The sequence below is a fragment of the Bactrocera neohumeralis genome, chromosome 4 (assembly GCF_024586455.1).
Source record: "Bactrocera neohumeralis isolate Rockhampton chromosome 4, APGP_CSIRO_Bneo_wtdbg2-racon-allhic-juicebox.fasta_v2, whole genome shotgun sequence".
NCBI lineage: Eukaryota > Metazoa > Arthropoda > Insecta > Diptera > Tephritidae > Bactrocera > Bactrocera neohumeralis.
In genome coordinates, this window is record NC_065921.1 from 31,274,339 (window position 1) to 31,292,155 (window position 17,817).

Genomic DNA, 17,817 nt, shown 5'->3' on the forward strand with positions numbered 1-17,817 from the left:
CACTAAGCTTTGACTTGCCCGTTCTCGTTTCTCGCACGACCTATCGCACACGTTTCAGTTACCACCTTAGTTAACTTAATTTACGGTCATCTGATAAATCAATCTATTTACCAAGCTACTTTCTTCTGTTAATGGTAATTTTACCATCAAAATTATAATATTCATCATAATCAATTTGTATTCCAATATCTCACGCACCAATCTCTGAAATTTATATGCAGAGAGAGTACAGAAGAATTGTTAACCTATTGATAGCGTGTGGCACTTAAAACTGAGCTAAATATATCAAGGGAGGATGGAGTCATGTGTAGAAGTTCACGCAAGTGAGGAAAGTTCTCTGACCACGTAAAACAACACCCCCAATGAAAAGGAACAACAAGCCTCGGATGAGCGACCCCCCTTTTGATGACGACCATGGCAAACGAAATAAGGGCTACGATATCAGGGCATGCACCTGGAATGTCCGGTTCCTTAATTGGGAAGGTGCCGCTGCCCAGCTGGTTGATGTCCTCGTTAACATAAAGGCTGACATCACCGGCGTCCTAGAAATGCGATGGACGGGACAAGGACAGAGACGAGTAGGTCCTTGTGACATTTACTACAGTGGCCATATAAAGGAGCGCAAGTTTGGTGTTGTGTGGTGGGAGAGAGACTCCGTCGCCGAGTACTATCATTCACTCCAGTGAATGAACGTCTAGCCACAATCCGCATCAAAGCGATGTTTTTCAACATATCGCTGATTTGCGCCCACGCCCCGACGGAAGAGAAGGACGATGGTTCCAAAGATGCTTTCTATGAGCGCTTGGAGCGCGCTTATGACAGCTGCCACCGCCATGATGTCAAAATCGTGCTTGGCAACTTTAACGCCAGTGTTGGGAAAAGAAGGTATATTTGGCACTACGGTCGGTAAATTCAGTCTCCAAGATTCGCACCCGCAGCCAAGATTCGCACCCGCCTCTGTGCAGCAAAAAACGCACGTCAACAAACACAAGGAAGGTTCGACGTCGAGAAGCTGCAATCACAACAGACAGCCGAACGATTTGCTACTCGGCTTGCACTCCTGCTCTCTGAGAGCACTCGTCAACAACTCGGTATAAGGGAACTGTGAAACGGCAGTTCAAACTCTTTACGTACAGCTGCAAACGAAACCATTGGTTTTCGGAAAGTGCAAAAGATTAACTGGTACGACAAGGATGCCGTGTCGCAGCGGAGAGAAAAATTCTACCTGGCAACCTTCCGACCGACAGGCTTACAGAAGGTTTCAAAACCGGAGCACACTCTTGTAGAACCCCGAAAGGTGATCTAGTCACCGATGCCCAGAGCATACTTAAATTATGGAGGGAAGACTTCTCCAGCCTGCTGAATGGCAATGAACGCACAACGCCAGGAGAAGGCTAACCCGATTCCCCAATCGATGACGATGGAGCAGACGTTTCATTGCCCGACCATGAAGAAGTTCGAATAGCAATTACCCGCCTGAAGAACAACAAAGCGGCGGAGGCCGATGGATTACCGGCCGAGCTATTCAAACATCGCATATAAGGTTCTATCGAGCGGATTGTGTGAAAGATTAAAGCCGACCGTCAACAAACTGATTGGATTTTATCAGTGTGGCTTTGGACCCCAAATCTTGGAAAAAACCCGTAAAAGGAGAAGCGACACACACCACCTCTTCGTCGATTTCAAAGCTGCTTTCGACAGCACGAAAAGAAGCTGTCTTTATGCCGCGATGTCTGAATTTGGTATCCCCGCAAAACTAATACGGCTGTATAAACTGACGTTGGCCAACACGAAAAGCTCCGTCAGGATCGGAAAGGACCTCTTCGAGTCGTTCAATGCCAAACGAGGTTTCAGACAAGGCGACTCCCTATCGTGCGACTTCTTCAACCTGCTTCTGGAGAAAATAGTTCGAGCTGCAGAACAAAATAGAGAAGGTACCATCTTCTATAAGAGTGTACAGCAGCTGGCGTATGCCGATGATATTGATATCATCGGCCTCAACACCCGCGCCGTTAGTTCTTCTTTCTCCAGGCTGGACAAGGAAGCAAAGCAAATGGGTCTGGCAGTGAACGAGGGCAAGACCAAATATCTCCTGTCATCAAACAAACAGTCGTCGCACTCGCGACTTGGTTCTCACGTCACTGTTGACAGTCATAACTTTGAAGGTGTAGATAGTTTCGTCTATTTAGGAACCAGTATTAACACCACCAACAATGTCAGCCTGGAAATCCAACGCAGGATTGCTCTTGCCAACAGGTGCTACTTCGGACTGAGTAGGCAATTGAAAAGTAAAGTCCTCTCTCGACGAACAAAAGCTAAACTCTATAAGTCGCTCATAATTCCCGTCCTGCTATAGGCTTGGACGATGACAGCAACCGATGAGTCGACGTTACGAGTTTTCGAGAGAAAGGTTCTGCGAAAGATTTATGGTCCTTTGCGCATTGGCCACGGCGAATATCGCATTCGATGAAACGATGAGCTGTACGAGATATACGACAACATTGACATAGTTCAGCGAATTAAAAGACAGCGGCTACGCTGGCTAGGTCATGTTGTCCGGATGGACGAAAACACTCCAGCTCTGAAAGTATTCGACGCAGTACCCGCCGGGGGAAGCAGAGGAAGAGGAAGACCTCCACTCCGTTGGAAGGACCAAGTGGAGAAGGACCTGGCTTCGCTTGGAATATCCAATTGTCGCCACGTAGCGAAAAGAAGAAATGACTGGCGCGCTGTGTTTAACTCGGCTATAATCGCGTAAGCGGTGTCTACGCCAATTAAGAAGAAGAAGAAATATATCAAGTTCATCAGGATGACGAGACGAATTAAATTGTGATTGTTAGTCTTAGCCACCCGTCCGTCCAAACAAGCGATAACTTGAATAATAATAGAGACATTTTTATTTGCACACCATCAGTGCCATTTCTACCTCTCTGTCTCCGAGTGTTAGGTTTCTTAGGCCAAGCAGCCCCGATGATCGTCTTCAAGGGGTTGATGTTTAGTCCTACGCTATTGCACCAACCCTTGGCCAAGCCTAGTCCCCTTTGTACGATATCGCAGAGAGTACCCTCAAATTTGCCTCTGGCTATGATAACAATGTCGTCCGCATGTCCTTGGCAGCGGATTCCATTGCATGACTAGGCTCCACAACAGGGGGGATAGCCCACCTCCCTGTGGGGGTCTCTGCTATTCTGGAGCGCAAAACGGCCTCTATCCACCTGCGCACTGTTGGTACCACATTCCCTTTCTCCAGTGGCCTTGCCTAGCTCCTGTGCGACGTCTTGTCAAAGGCACCTTCGATGTCTAGGAAGGCGCATAACGTCACCTCCCCGGTTTCCAGCGAACTCTGTATCTCCGAGGTTAGCTGGTACAGGGCAGTGTTGGTCGATCTGGCTGCTCTGTAGGCATGCTGCTTCGCATGCAGGGGTGCAGTTATAAGAGCCTTTGACCTTTTCTCCTGGTCCAAGATCTTTTCGGTACTCTTTAGTAGGAAGGAAATTAGACTGATCGGTCTAAAGGATTTAGCCAGTGAGTAGTCTTTCCTACCCACCTTCGGTATAAAGATCACCTTTGCTGTCCTCCATGGTTCAGGGATATACGCCAGCGCCAGGCCATCTCTCATCAGCTGTACAAGGTGTGGCAGTAGAATCTGCTCCCCTTGTTGCAGAAGCGCTGGAAAGATGCCATTCGCCCCTCGAAACTTGAATTTGGCGAACGAGGCCGTGGCCAACCTGACTGAGTCCGCAGTAAACAGTTTCCTTGCGACTACCCAATCCAGGCGAGACGGCTTGTGCTCTACGACAGGTAGGCACTGGTCTTCCTCAACTGTCTCCGGAAAATGCGCTCGCAAGAGTGCCGTAGCCCTCTCCTCCGCAGTGGTCGTATAAGTACCATCACATTTCTTAATCGCTAGATCTGTGTTCGTCTTCCCCTTGGCCAGAGCTTTGTGTAGTCTAGCTGCTTCTGGTGTTGAGAAGACGTTTTCAAAAATTCTCCTGCTTTGCAGACCTAATCTCCTTATTATAAGCAGTTAGGTTGCTTTTGTAATCCTCCGAGTTCCCAGTACGCTTGGCTTTATTGAAGAGCTTACGTACTTTTGATCTGAGTTCCAAGAGTTTTCTAGACCACCAGGGGCAGTTGCGTCCTTTGGTGATCGTCTTTAGGGGGCAGCTACAGTGATACGTGTTTGTGATGGCCTGATTTAGCGCAGATAGCCTGCTCTCCAGTCCCAGGGCCGTTGTACTTCTGACCGACTTTCAATCAGCTTTCAGATTTCGCTCTAACGCATCCCGGTAAGTGGTCCAATTTGTGTTTTTGGGGATACGTTTGGGGTGGATTTCCATGACCTCCACCCCTAGCCCGAATCTCAAGATCCTGTGGCCTGACAGTGAGGGTTCTGACGACACCCTCGACTGTGAGATCATCCCGACATGAGTTCGTTACTCAGAGTGATGTCTAATACTTCCCTCCTGTATGCCTTTTATGGCATCCGCATATCTGCACTGCGAAGAGTTGGCCTCCAGCTACCTGGGCGTAGTTGCCCCGTTGCCTCTTGGAGTTTGGTTGCCATCTTTACGCTACCAGTCCTAATGGTTGGATTTGCGTTGACAGGTACGCCACCCCGAACCCCGCTGCTCCTCTTACTGCTAGATGCGGTATTTGCGCCTTTACGCACCTTCGAGGCCAGGGAGACACTGTCGCCTCTGACCCTGTTCCTCGCCAGCCCTTCGGCTTCCTCAGAATTTGTTCCCTCCTGGAGGTGCCTAAGGTACCATTTTAAGCTGACACCGCTCATACCCTTCCTACGAGGGTCATCATTCCCACTCGGACGACCTGCTGGTGGTAGAGGGGGCAGTCTTCCCCTGCGCCTCCTCTTTCTTTTGCCCGCGCCTCCTGCTGTGCAAGTTCGTTGCGACTCCCCTGAGCTGGTCCTGCTTTGGGGAGTTTCGGAGTGGCTAGCGTGTTATTAGCGGGTGGAGTGGATGATGCCTGCTGAGCACCGCTGTATAGGGTATGTCATCATCATCCTCCCTGGCATGCTCCTCAAACAACGCTCGCTTCCCAGGCGATAGGGCGTCCAGGAAACTGAACTTGCGTTTAGCCACTGAGCCTCCATTGCCTGCAACAGTACCGCCGTTATTTCCGTTGTCTATTGTCGTCGGCGTTGGTTGTTTCCTAGTCGTAGTTGTATTTTGGTTATTGTTATGTCGATGTTCATCTTTGCCGTACGACCCTTGGCTCAACGAAGTGAGCTGTCGGGTCTATGTATTTTAAGCCCCTGCACCACAGCAAGGTGCATACCTTTCGCAGAGGATGATATCAATATCATTGCTATACGCCATCAGCTGTACACTTTAATAATGATTGTACCTTCTCTATTAAGCTCTTCAGCTCGAATTATTCTCTCCAGCAGTAGATTGAAGAAGTCGCACGATAAGGAGTCGCCTCCCTCGTCTGGTATCGAACGGCTCGGATAAGTCCTACCCGATCCTGACGGAGGTTTTGGTATTGCTCTACGTCAGTTTACACAGCCGTATTATTTTTGAGGGGATACCAAAATACGACCAAATTGCTGTCAAAAGCAGCTTCGATGAAGTGTGTTTCGATGCATTATTATTATAGCTTAATTTATGTATGATAAAAATATCAGGAGTGTACCTCTAGCTTCCGTCCCCAAATAAAAGAGTGATAAGCAAATTACCATCAAAAACCCGAAAGTAAAAAGCAGTCGGTTGTATGGGTGTTTCAAAATAAGCCGTATCCAACAAAGTATCGCGTAAGAAGCACTTCCAAGCAAGTGGTTGCCTGTTTTGTTAAATAAACTAGACATGCCGCAACCATACCACTAGAACAACACAGAGCAGTAGATTTGGGTGGTATATAACTATTTTACGAGTATTGTCAGTTGTTTTTCAAGAAATCTTGAGACCCAACCACCGAAGTTGGATCAGCCTTCACCATGACAATGCAAGCTCTCACACATCGACTGAAAGAACTGCATTTTTAAGCACTGAAAACATCGATTTTAGGAGTGATCTGTTTGGAGATACCTCAGATCAGCGTGGCAAATTGGCTATTGATTGCAAATATGTATAGATATAAGTACAGAATATTTTGAAAAACAATAAAGTGATTTTCGATGATTAATATTTATTTTTATTCTTTAATTCTGAAATATAAAAAACAACCTACAAATGGTGATGAAAATAATTGTTTGACTAAGTCATTTCGAATAAAAACGTGTGTTGAATTTGCGAAATCCTGTGGAATAAAGATTCGGTTATACTCGGTTATATCCAGAAGCCGGCATAGTCGTTAGATTTATAAATTATTTTCTTTGCGTTTTAACGAGTTCAGGTGCTTCAATGGTTTGATTTGATGGTGTTAAAACCTCACCTCACTGTCTCACCAAACACAATTTCTGCTGGAGTGGCTTGGATGTTTTCTTTGAGTGATTATGAACATCTTTCTCCGCCGCTGGAATTAGACTGCATGCATGATAAAGGTCGGTGTACCGTGTACGATTACGGTTTTATTTTCAGAGCACTGATCTGGTATAGTACCTTTGTTGAGGCGACGGTAGTTGACGCATGGGCACCATTCGTCCTTCTTTTTGAGCGCGAGAGGTAGAATTGATGACCATTAGCTTTCTGATGGTCTTGCGATAGCCGCGTTAATAATCTTTCATAGTTCGGGAGCTAACTGCCGAGAACGACTGCTGACTAGAACTCCAGATATGATACTGCGTTGTGTACGATATTTACTTTATTGGATTGGAAACATCTGTCAGTTTTAAGCTATCACCGGTGTTGTGTTGGTAGGCGATCGTTACCTTCGTTATTTGATGGTCGTGTCTGAGGATAAACTGAGGCTTCGGAGCCTGCATTCACTAGAAGCTGTGTGTATAAGTGACGGTCAGTGATGAAGAGGTGATACGATGATGGAAGAAAGGGGCTTTCCGTCGCTAACGTCCCTCTGGTTTACAACCAAGTGAATATTTTTGGGCCAGTTTGTCATACGTTTTGTGGATCTGCTTGACTTGAAGTTATGAGGGCGAAAACGTATTTTCCAGTGGAATTATGGATGTCCAAAAACTTCTGAAGTCATTTCGAGATGTGAGCGAGTTGCTGTTCTATGTCTGTAAGGTTGGAATATTGATTTTTTATAAGCGATTTTGCAGCTACCATAAGATGCTCTTGTGTTTTTTGTTCAGAGGTGAAATCTTCCAAAGATACTGCCGAAAGTTAACATGCACGATTCATATTGTCCGATAAATATGCACCTCTTTCGTGATTATGCTCAGTTAGTATTATCTAACTTTACTGGACTTACGGAACAGTACGCCTACGTACTAAATCCTTAACTTCGGCTGCTTTAGCTTGTATTTGGACTCCAGGGACCGCCGTTAGACATTACTTCGCAGGAACAAGCTGAGCAAGAATGCCTCTTCACAAACTGCCTGCCAGATTATTCAGCTGGTTTTAAGCTTCTCCGCTGCCGTTCTCTTATCCTGAATTCTTGTATCGCTTTTGCGTCTTAATCTCTCATTTCAACTTATAACGGGCGTCATCCTTTGGTTTATTGTTCGTTGGTGGTTCTCTCCACTAGCAGGAGAAAAATATATGCTCGGCATTTTCATCGGCGCTGCTGCAGAATGAGTATTTTGTGATCGTCATGGTGGCCGAATCTGTGGAGGTACTCCCTAAAACAGCTATGGCCCGTCAAGAATTTAGTCAGATAAAGTGTGTTTCCCCGTGTTGTCTCTCAATCCAGACAAGTACGTTCTTAATGAGCGGGACAATCTAATGGCGCATAACCTGGTCACTGCCTTTGCCTTATTGGCATTTTACAACAGTGTTGACTGATTAACTTTAGTTAGTAGGGCTCTCCTACTCTGGCTGGAGCCACCAGTGTTAGCCATTATTCTTGACAGGACCGCTGTCACTCTAATTGCTTTGCCACAAGCTTTTTCAACATGTGCTTTGAAATTCAGTCTCGCATTAATCATAACGACAATATAGCCGCTAATTATCCTTAGCAGATATCTTGCCGCCAGAGCCCTAATGATATGTGACCATTCAGAATTAAAAGCATTTCACACGTGGATCAATGTCTCCTGAAATCAAATTGGTTCCCCTTCTTTTAGGCACCGAGAAAAAATTTCATCCTTCTTGCTGTGTTTAGCTGCGATCTTAAGTGCCTTGTTCCGGATGCCCTCAAGTCCAGGCGCCTTTGCATTACCGAATCTCTCCGCCACTTCTACGACTGCCCCCGTCGATTGACAAAGCTTCCACCACTGATGGTATTCTTCTGCTCGTTTGCTGCTTTTGCGTAGGGAAAAGCGTTTTCAACACCTTTTCTTGCAGGGTAGCACAGGTTGGTGCCTCCTCCCCTGACCTTTGCCATTACTATTGCATGGACATTACCACACGGATATTCATCCACCTTCTCGCATAGTTCTTTGAAGCTTCAGGTCTTACTTCTTTTAATAGCCTTCTAGAATTCATTACGCTTTCTTTTAAAGCATTCATGGAGTCGACTGTGTTCTGGCGTACCTAAGCTTTTTTCGGAGAGGCGTCTCGCCTTATGACACTCGCTTCTTAGTGCGCTAATCTCTTCGTTCCATCGGTATGCGAACCTTCGAGATGCTTTTTGTCTGACTTTGGCACCGTCGCAAACTTTACTTACGTAGTTGACCAGCTTTTAAGTTTGTCGATCTAAGTCGATCGAATTACACAGTCTTTCATCTCGCATGAGATCTAAGATATCCACATCTAGCGTTTCCACCTTCCACCCCATTTTCCATGGCTTTTACGGAAAGCCTCGATTCCCTATCTGCTTGTCGATTTCCAGCATAATAGCACAGTGATCGCCATGTGTGCAGAAGTCGCACACTTTCCAACGTGCAGATCGAACCAGCGAACTGCTGATGAACGTAATATCTATAATCGATCCGCAGCCATTCTTCTCGAAGGTATTTCTATTGCCGATATTTAGCAGCACCGCCTCTAGTAAGGCGAACGCTTTAAACTCCGCCTGCTTGTGTTGTTACTATCCCAATAAATTGCCCACGCATTGAAATCGCCTGCTATCACATTTGGCGTGGTGTAATCACCTTTTATGCTGGTCTTATGCTTTTGATCGCACTTTCATTGAGAGAGCTTAGCTTATTAATTTGTGATCGCATTGCCTCTTTCGTTGTTACCTCATCTATGTCGTTAAGGCTCTTATCTGTGCCTGATTACCTAGCTCCTTACATATCTCCTTTTTATATGGACCCGTGTTCGTCATCTGTGCTTTCTTCATTTCTAGTGGTTTCTCGCCTTTTGCCGTCTTCCTGTTTCGCGAGACTTCCTCCTCAGCTCTTTGAGGGCACCTTCCCTCTTGACAACTCTAATTATATCGCTGTACGACATGTTTCCAGTGCGGGCAATGATAATTGCATCCGATCTCGGACGTGGAACATGAACAGCCTTCTTCTTCGGCTTTATTGTTTAGCCTTTCACCTGGGTCCATCCATTTCCCTTTACCTCATCTTTCCTTTCTTTTATAGGAATGTTGCCATCATTCTTCTTGCACGCAGTGGTCCTCTTTTGTACTTCCTATTGACTGGCTTTTTTCTTAGACTTTCGCGTCAGCTGCTCATCCTCGCAGGAGCTTTTTGGCGTTGAATCTGCTGCTGTGAGCCTTAAAGGGACATTTCGTTTGTTTTCCTTGACTCTGTTGTAATCGCTTTGGCCGCGTGTGTAGTCACAGAAGTAAGTGGGTCACGGATCTGGTTATTGATCGATCGTTGAGACAAACGCATTTCTTTGGTGATCGCACCAGTCTTGGTGCACGTCTAAAGAGGTCATCTTCGACGCTAAGTCCACTAGAATCCTGCTGCCAGGGCTTTGAGTGCCGTTGCTCGTCATGCAGTCATGTACACTGCAGTTATTGTTGTTGTTATGTTTTCTCAATTCATTCACCATTACTTTTTTGTTTCTCCTTGTGCATATAGTGGGCGGGGGGACAGAAACTGTATCCTAGGAGACAACGCTCCTACATCAGTTCCTTGATAACTGTCCTTCGCTGTACCAGTCCCGGAAAACACAGACCGACCGGCGCTCACAACTACTCCTGCGCCCAATACACACTACCTGACTAGGGACCGAAGTGGCTGTTTACTGATACACCATGTGGTTGACACCTCGGCAGAGCAGACTCACATCACCCTTTCCATCTTACCAACGCAGACATCACAGTCAAGACATCTAGGACTCCCAGTACACCGCGCTGTGTACCGGTCAAATTGTAATATCAGCTTACTAGCCATGCAAGCCCACAACAACGTTTTCTCTCTATACAAGAACTAGAGTCTCGCTATATAAAGTTTACACTGCACATCGCTGCAGAGCAAAATTTTAAGTCCATAGTAAGGAAATTCAAATGTTTTAGATTTAATGTGAAGTGCAATCGATACAATTAAGTTCTGAATATAACATCATTCCAATATCCTCCACGACGTCTTTTGCAGGAAAGAATTCGATGAACCAAATTTTGGAGTACTCTTTCACTAAATCAAGTCGTATGTCATGAATAGCACGATCAATACTGACTATTAAAACTTTGAAGAAAGTTTAGGTTATTGCTAAAGACCAATCACTTCAATCACCACAAGAAATAGTATAATGGTGTTTTTGGAGACCATTCAATGCCATTCAAAAAGTGCGAACCGATGATTCCACCAGACCAAAAACAATACCAAACTGTCACTTTAGGTGAATGTAATAGTTGATTTTATAGACCCCCCAAAGGTGATCTAGTGACCATTCCCAGAGCATACTTAAATTATGGAGGGAACACTTCTCCAGCCTGCTGAATGGCAGTGAACGCACAACGCTAGGAGAAGGTGAACCCGATTCCCCAATCGATGACGATGGAGCAGACGTTCCATTGCCCGATCTTGAAGAAGTTCGAATAGCAATTACCCGTCTGAAGGACAACAAAGCGGCGGGGGCCGATGGATTGTCGGCCAAGCTATTCAAACACCGCGGCGAAGAACTGATAAGGAGCATGCATCAGTTTCTTTGTAAAATATGGTCGGACGAAAGCTTGCCCAACGATTGGAATTTAAGTGTGCTCTGCCCAATCCACAAATAGGGAGACCCCACAATCTGCGCCAACTACCGTGGGATAAGCCTCAACATCGCGTATAAGATTCTATCGATCATATTGTGTGAAAGATTAAAGCCCACGTCAACAAACTGATTGGACCTTATCAGTGTGGCTTTAGACCTGCCAAATCAAACGAGGTTTCAGACAAGGCGACTCCTTATCGTGCGACTTCTTCAATCTGCTGCTGGAGAAAATAATTCGAGCTGCAGAACTTAATCGAGCAGGTACAATCTTTTATAAGAGTGTACAGCTGCTGGCGTATGCCGATGATATTGATATCAACACCCGCGCCGTTAGTTCTGCTTTCTCCAGACTGGACAAGGAAGCAAAGCAAATGGGTCTGGCAGTGAACGAGGGCAAGACGAAATATCTCCTGTCATCAAACAAACAATCGTCGCACTCGTGACTTGGCTCTCACGTCACTGTTGACAGTCATGACTTTGAAGTCGTAGATAATTTCGTCTATCTTGGAACCAGTGTAAACACCACCAACAATGTCAGCCTGGAATTCCAACGCAGGATAACTATTGTCAACAGGTGTTACTTCGGGCTGAGTAGACAATTGAGAAGCAAAGTCCTCTCTCGACGAACAAAAACCAAACTCTATAAGTCACTCATAATTCCCGTCCTGCTATATGATGCAAAGGCTTGGTCGATGACAACAACTAATGAGTCGACGTTGCGAGTTTTCGAGAGAAAAGTTCTGCGAAAGATTTATGGTCCTTTGCGCTTTGTCCACGGCGAATTTCGCATTCGAAGGAACGATGAGCTGTATAAGATATATAACGACATTGACACAGTTCAGCGAATTAAAAGACAGCGGCTACACTGGCTAGGTCATGTTGTCCGATTGGACGAAAACACTCCAGCTCTGAAAGTATTCGACGCAGTACGCAGACGCTCAGTTTCTTGAAGAAATCCTATTCCCAATACATTATTGAACAGTTTATTATTAGTTATAATCTCACAACATGTTCCTAAGGAGTATAAAAGTATTGATCGCCTAAGGACTGTTGATCGAAAACTTTTAACGTGCTACAAAATTGTAATTTAGTACAAGGAGTCAAGTTAGAAAGGAGCATCTGTAGATTTAAAAAGTGGGCGGGGACCTGTCCGCTAATTAGTTTAATGTACATATCTCCCAAATCTCTTGCTGTTGAGAGCAAATTTTTTCTTACAGTGCGAAAATGTAAGAAAACGGATCATAACCACGTTCATTCCTCATATGAAAACTAGGTTGAAAACTCCTAAAAATGCGATCACTCACTAAATATTTATTTCAGAAGCATTCATAAATGAAACTCAATGTATACCTTAGCGGCAGACTACAAAAACCAGAAAATATAAAATAAAATAACATGTACATACATACATATTTATATTATCAGGTTTGATTTGAAAACTAAAGATACTTTGAAGTAAACATAGAGACAGGTGTCGAAAACATATGCTATATCTCAATTAAAAATATCATAAAAGGGATTTTAACTTTTCAATTATCCAGTTGATAACATTTTTTTAAGGATCAGTAATAATCTGCTACAATGGGATCGTCCATCAACGTTGATATCATATTTTAAACATTTTTGTATCTTATTGGAACCGCTCTCTCTTTCTCACTACAATTTCCTAAATTACAAACATTAACAAATAGTTCACCTTTAGACTTTTCCATACCAAGATTCGGCAACTTTCTACAAATCTAATTAACACAAATCCTTCCAAGTCCAACGCTTAGGCAAATTGATATACCATTTCTTAATTGATCACGTATTAAATCCCTTTGAAAAAAAAAAAAATAACTTAGACGCAGATGTTTCACCCTCCCTTTCACTTCCACTGAGGGATTGTAGTAAATTTGGCGGTATCATTATCTTGAAGTGCCGACCTCGATTGAGTTCACCACACCATCATTGACTGCATCGCCAAAAGTTCCTTTATAGATGCTGAGTTAACCAACGACGAAAGTCGTAAAACACAATCGCGCGTAAATGTTCACGGTTTATTTCAATTTTTGGTCTACATAAGTTACTGTAAACAACACAAGTTGCAACCGTTATCAAAACGTTCTAAGTATTTATAACACCAAAAATGTCAAACTTTATGATTAAATTGTCAGTTGGCAGATTGCAACACTAGGGTTGCCAAATCCCGAAATATAAAAGGCAATCTACGTATTTCTGAGGACATGCAAACTACTTTTGAAACCCAAACGGAGATTTTCATTGAGTAAAACTGGAAGTGCAGAACCCTAATCATAACTGAAAAAATAAATTTTATTATTAAAAATCTGCCATATGATCAAAATTTAAGGAAAAAAACGGAAGACACATACAATATTTTCATGAATAAATTTGTAATCTGGACACTTGGAAATATCAAATTTTGCTAAGATGTCCAGAACAACAAAAAATATATTTTTTGGAGGTGCTGTGTTATAAATACACACATATGTGTATATACCAAACGTTTTTTAATTTCATTTCTTTTATAAATACGTTTAAAATTACTTTATTTGTTTTTGTAATTTAAAAGGTTTAACAGCAAATGCGATATTTTTACACCTTTGAGAGTAACATAGGTGTACAGAAAACACCAAATGGTAAAAAGAAAAAAGAAAACAGTACAAATAGGTTGAGCTATTGGCGTTACATGCACATTGAATCGCATGAAGAAAAGCACCATCGGCGGCAAGTCATCCAAATTCTGCAATGAGAGAATGTCATCTTAATATTAGTTACTTAGCACATTTATTATATTTTATGTATGCATTAATGTAAAGTAAGGGATATATTAATCAATAAAAGTTTACAATAACTTCGAAAATTGTTTACGTTACATTGTACATATGTATGTACGTATACAATAAAGTAGGGTTTAAAAAATTAGCCGTATGATAAGTATTTAAATATTTTAATAACACTTGATAAGGAGGACTCTATTAAAACTTAAAAATAATAAAAAAAAAGTTTAATGCAACGTTCACAAAATAGAAGATCACGACCGTTGACGTCATAAAACCAACATACCTATAATACAATGGGACGATTTTGAAAAAAAAAATCATAAGCTCTATCACTGTTTATTATTTTTCATTATCTGCCATATCTCTCCTATATTGCACATTAAGATAGATTTAAACACAATTAAGTACGTTAACCTTAGCCAGTTTGAATAGGACGTATTTTTTGAAATGATCCACATTAAAGTTATTGCAGCAAAACCTTGAATTTTGACTATCGTCTGCGCCGCAAAAAACACCCAAAATTTTTAAAACTTTCAATTTTGAAACACATTAATATGTTTTAAGACTTTCGAAAACTAGTTTTTGAAAACTGTTGATGCTAAAAATGAAAATTGATTTTTTGACACCTCATTAATATCTTATTATCCAACATTTTACATTTTTAGTTTCCTCCCCCTTATGTTTGACAAAGTTTTCCGAAAAATTAAACATCTTTGTAGTGTGTGTAGAAATCGATTTTGATGTTCGTTTTGTTAAAACAATACACGGCTGCAATGTTTTTAAAAATTTTAATTTTTTAAAGAATGAAAAATTCATTGTAAATCAAAAATTGTTTTGAAGATTCAAAAAAGTTTCTTACAAGTAAACTATAAGTTTAAAACTTTTTATGATTAATATATTAAGCTGTTTGAAATTAATATTTTAAGCTGTTTTTAATATCACTCAATTGAAAATAAATAACACCAATTTTCTATTTATATCCAAAAATCAGTTTTCTGATGTGTTCAATGAATATAAGCAAGAAGAAATTATAAAACAGAAAATTAAAATGACGATAATTTGAGTTCATTCTGCCCGTGATTCAATTATATAAGGTTGTATAGATTGCCCAAAAACAACAATTTGTCAAAAGTAATTGGAACCATAATGTCAAAATTAGCCGTTTTTCGTTTTGTTTTCATAACTCAAAATTTTCAAGTAATGAAAATGCGTTTTACGTAATTTTTCTCACATATTTTACCAACCAACTTCCGTCTGATTGGATACAACTGTTCCAAATAATTTAGAACAGTTTAATGCGTGTTTACCCTTTTTGAAAACGAAAATCAACAACGGCAAAATCTTCGATATACTCTTAAGTTATATATGTATGTATATAGTTACAATGCTCAATATATGTACATACTTGTATGTAAACAAATTCATGTTAAAAAGTTACTACGGTGAACAAGAAGTAAACCTACGTTGATAAAGTCTATATAAAAAGGAAATTTTAATTATTAAGCAACCTTAACAGAATGTATGTAAAATAATTTAACTTTCACAATTTTCAAATAAAATAGCTTTCATTAAATATAATATTCGTTATGCTTTCTTATGTCCGCTTTCAATTCATAGTGAGTGACTTTTTATTTGAATGTTCTACACTTGAAGATACTTGTAGTATTTCGAAATTTATACTCACATATTCATACCAGAATGTCGGTATGACCATTTTACTGAACCGCTGCAATTCTTTACTGTAACCAGCCATATCAGGTAACGGAATATTTGATTGAAATCTGTATTTTACTTCAATTGGTATACCAGATATTGGTTCTATTACTATTATGGCTTCGTGGTCCTTTTGGTTTGGTGATAATCCTTCAAAATGTTCACTCCAATTGTAAGTCGAACCATAGAAATGCGGATGTGAAAATGCAGAGGGAACGTCATCTGTATTCATACAATAATAACTCAATTTATTACTATTTTTATAATGACTTACATTAATTTTGTTGGAACATTGCTGCTTTAAGGAATTATCTAATGTTCTATGTACTTATAATCAGTTTGGATATTTTAAAATGAGATTGAGATGAAATCTATTTTACCACATGTGGCAAATACAAATATTATAGATTTCTGGCTCAGTTTAAATAAAATTTTTACTTTTTAACTAAAAGCTTTTGAGTTGCATAGACATTTTTTTTTTAATAAAATTTCATATTCTAAATTTATCACAAAGAGAAAATTATGCATATTAATACACATTTTCTCACTCTTAATGTAAAATTGATTATTTCAAATATCGACTTACTAAAAAGACATTTCGAAACATCAAACATTCCTTTATGTAACTTGATTCCCATAGCATCATCCAAACAACTCTTCTCTACAGAGTTATCGTTAATAGCGTAACGAAAGCCTTTGAACCCCAAATGATGTACAGTGTCAACATAGTTTAAAAGATGCGTTCTACAAGCTTCACCAGCAATAATAGTTAGTTCACGTTCAGGATCCAAATATGGTGTAAACAATGAATTATCAAAAGCTTCCGATAACTCAATTGGACAATACTGAGAACCAGTTGTCAGCTTTAAATTCTTTAAGCGATTCATTTGTTCAGGAAAGAATGTTTTTTGGTTCAAAGAATTAACTTTAAAAAAATTATTTACACCATTTTTTGAACCTATTTTTACATTGAATATTTCTTGCTTCTTTTTGAGTGCCTGCAATGGCATTGTATTAATAAAAATAAGTAAATTTAAGTAAATGAGTTAATAAAATTTACATTATGCAGCATCCCACAGTTTGAAACAATATTTGGTACATAGCTGGACAGTGACTTTAAAGCAGGTGTTGTAAAGTTCCACAAAAAATAATTGATTGTTTCTTTTATTAGGACCGGTTCCTTGACTGTTATAGCGTTAAAAGCATGTCTCACAAGAAAAACCCAATCATGGAATTTAGCAGCAGTGCCGAACAAAATGAAGTTTGGTAAAATTATTGTTTGATTAAGTATATCTGGAGCACAACTGCTGGCTGCGTCAAACTGTATGTCGTCATAACGTAATTTCTGATAGGTAAGACTAGAGTCAGTTTGGTTCAATATTTCATTTTTTCCCTTAATACGATACACGATTGGTCCTATCTCTTGTAGCTTAATTTTTGAATCACTACCGTTAAGAAAAGCTTCGCCATTCGTGACGTTAAATAGGTAACTTTTCAAAGTTCCATGTGGCGATGCTATCCAATTTTCTTGTGAGGGGAAGCCTTTTCGAAATCGAATGTGTTCTTGTGTAAGGGCCCATTGAAAGTTTACTTTTAGCGAAATTACAAATAAAATCAAGCTGATCGCTCCTAATAGCGCCACTAATACAATTTTACCTACAATTTTTATTTAATTAATTTATTTGAATCGAGTGCACAATACCAACTATATATCTTACACCAAAAACACTTCCTAGCTGGCATATTAAAATAAAGCAAGCAACTTATATATGCACAATACTTTGAGCATTCAAATTATATTTAATTTTCTAATGATCCTCAAAATGAAATTAGTGGGATATTCCGCAATGTATTAGAAAATAATAAAAAATAAGTAAAATTACTATCGCAAGTAGATTCCTATACAGGGTGAATTAATAAAAAAATTGTTACTTCAAAATTTTAAATTTATATGAAATAATAAGATCACAATACAATATTACGATTTTTTTAGTTTGCTGACGTTTAAATCATGTGTTTTATGTCGTGCATTTTAGAACTAGATAGCACAATTTTAATAAACCAATTTATGTTATAACTAAATTAGCAAATAATATTTGGAACATAAGCATTTATTTCTATACCCTGTTACTTAGGTATCATAAGGTCAGATGAAAAGATTAACTATTTCAATATATGTATTTTTATACATACATTGTATTAAT

The 17,817-nt window shown here is 40.5% G+C and overlaps 1 protein-coding gene across 1 annotated transcript; it reads right to left on the reverse strand.

Annotated features, from left to right (window-relative positions):
* Positions 1 to 13,649: 13,649 nt before the first annotated feature.
* LOC126756570 (scavenger receptor class B member 1) lies at positions 13,650 to 17,441 on the reverse strand. The gene is made up of 5 exons (XM_050469749.1): positions 17,332 to 17,441; positions 16,674 to 17,269; positions 16,200 to 16,611; positions 15,585 to 15,835; positions 13,650 to 13,860 (listed from the first exon to the last, which is right to left on the reverse strand). Exons 1-5 carry the CDS (start codon positions 17,354 to 17,356, stop codon positions 13,666 to 13,668), a joined length of 1,479 nt encoding a protein of 492 aa, XP_050325706.1. The 5' UTR covers positions 17,357 to 17,441; the 3' UTR covers positions 13,650 to 13,665.
* Positions 17,442 to 17,817: the final 376 nt, after the last annotated feature.

Excerpts from the sequence above, each read along its gene's own strand:
- LOC126756570 (XM_050469749.1), bottom strand. The coding sequence starts at position 17,356 with ATGCCAGCTAGGAAGTGTTTTTGGT. Across the intron at positions 16,612-16,673 it reads ACTGTGGGATGCTGCATAAT|GCACTCAAAAAGAAGCAAGA; the intron begins GTAAATTTTATT and ends ATGCCATTGCAG. Across the intron at positions 15,836-16,199 it reads TGTTTCGAAATGTCTTTTTA|ATGACGTTCCCTCTGCATTT; the intron begins GTAAGTCGATAT and ends GTATGAATACAG.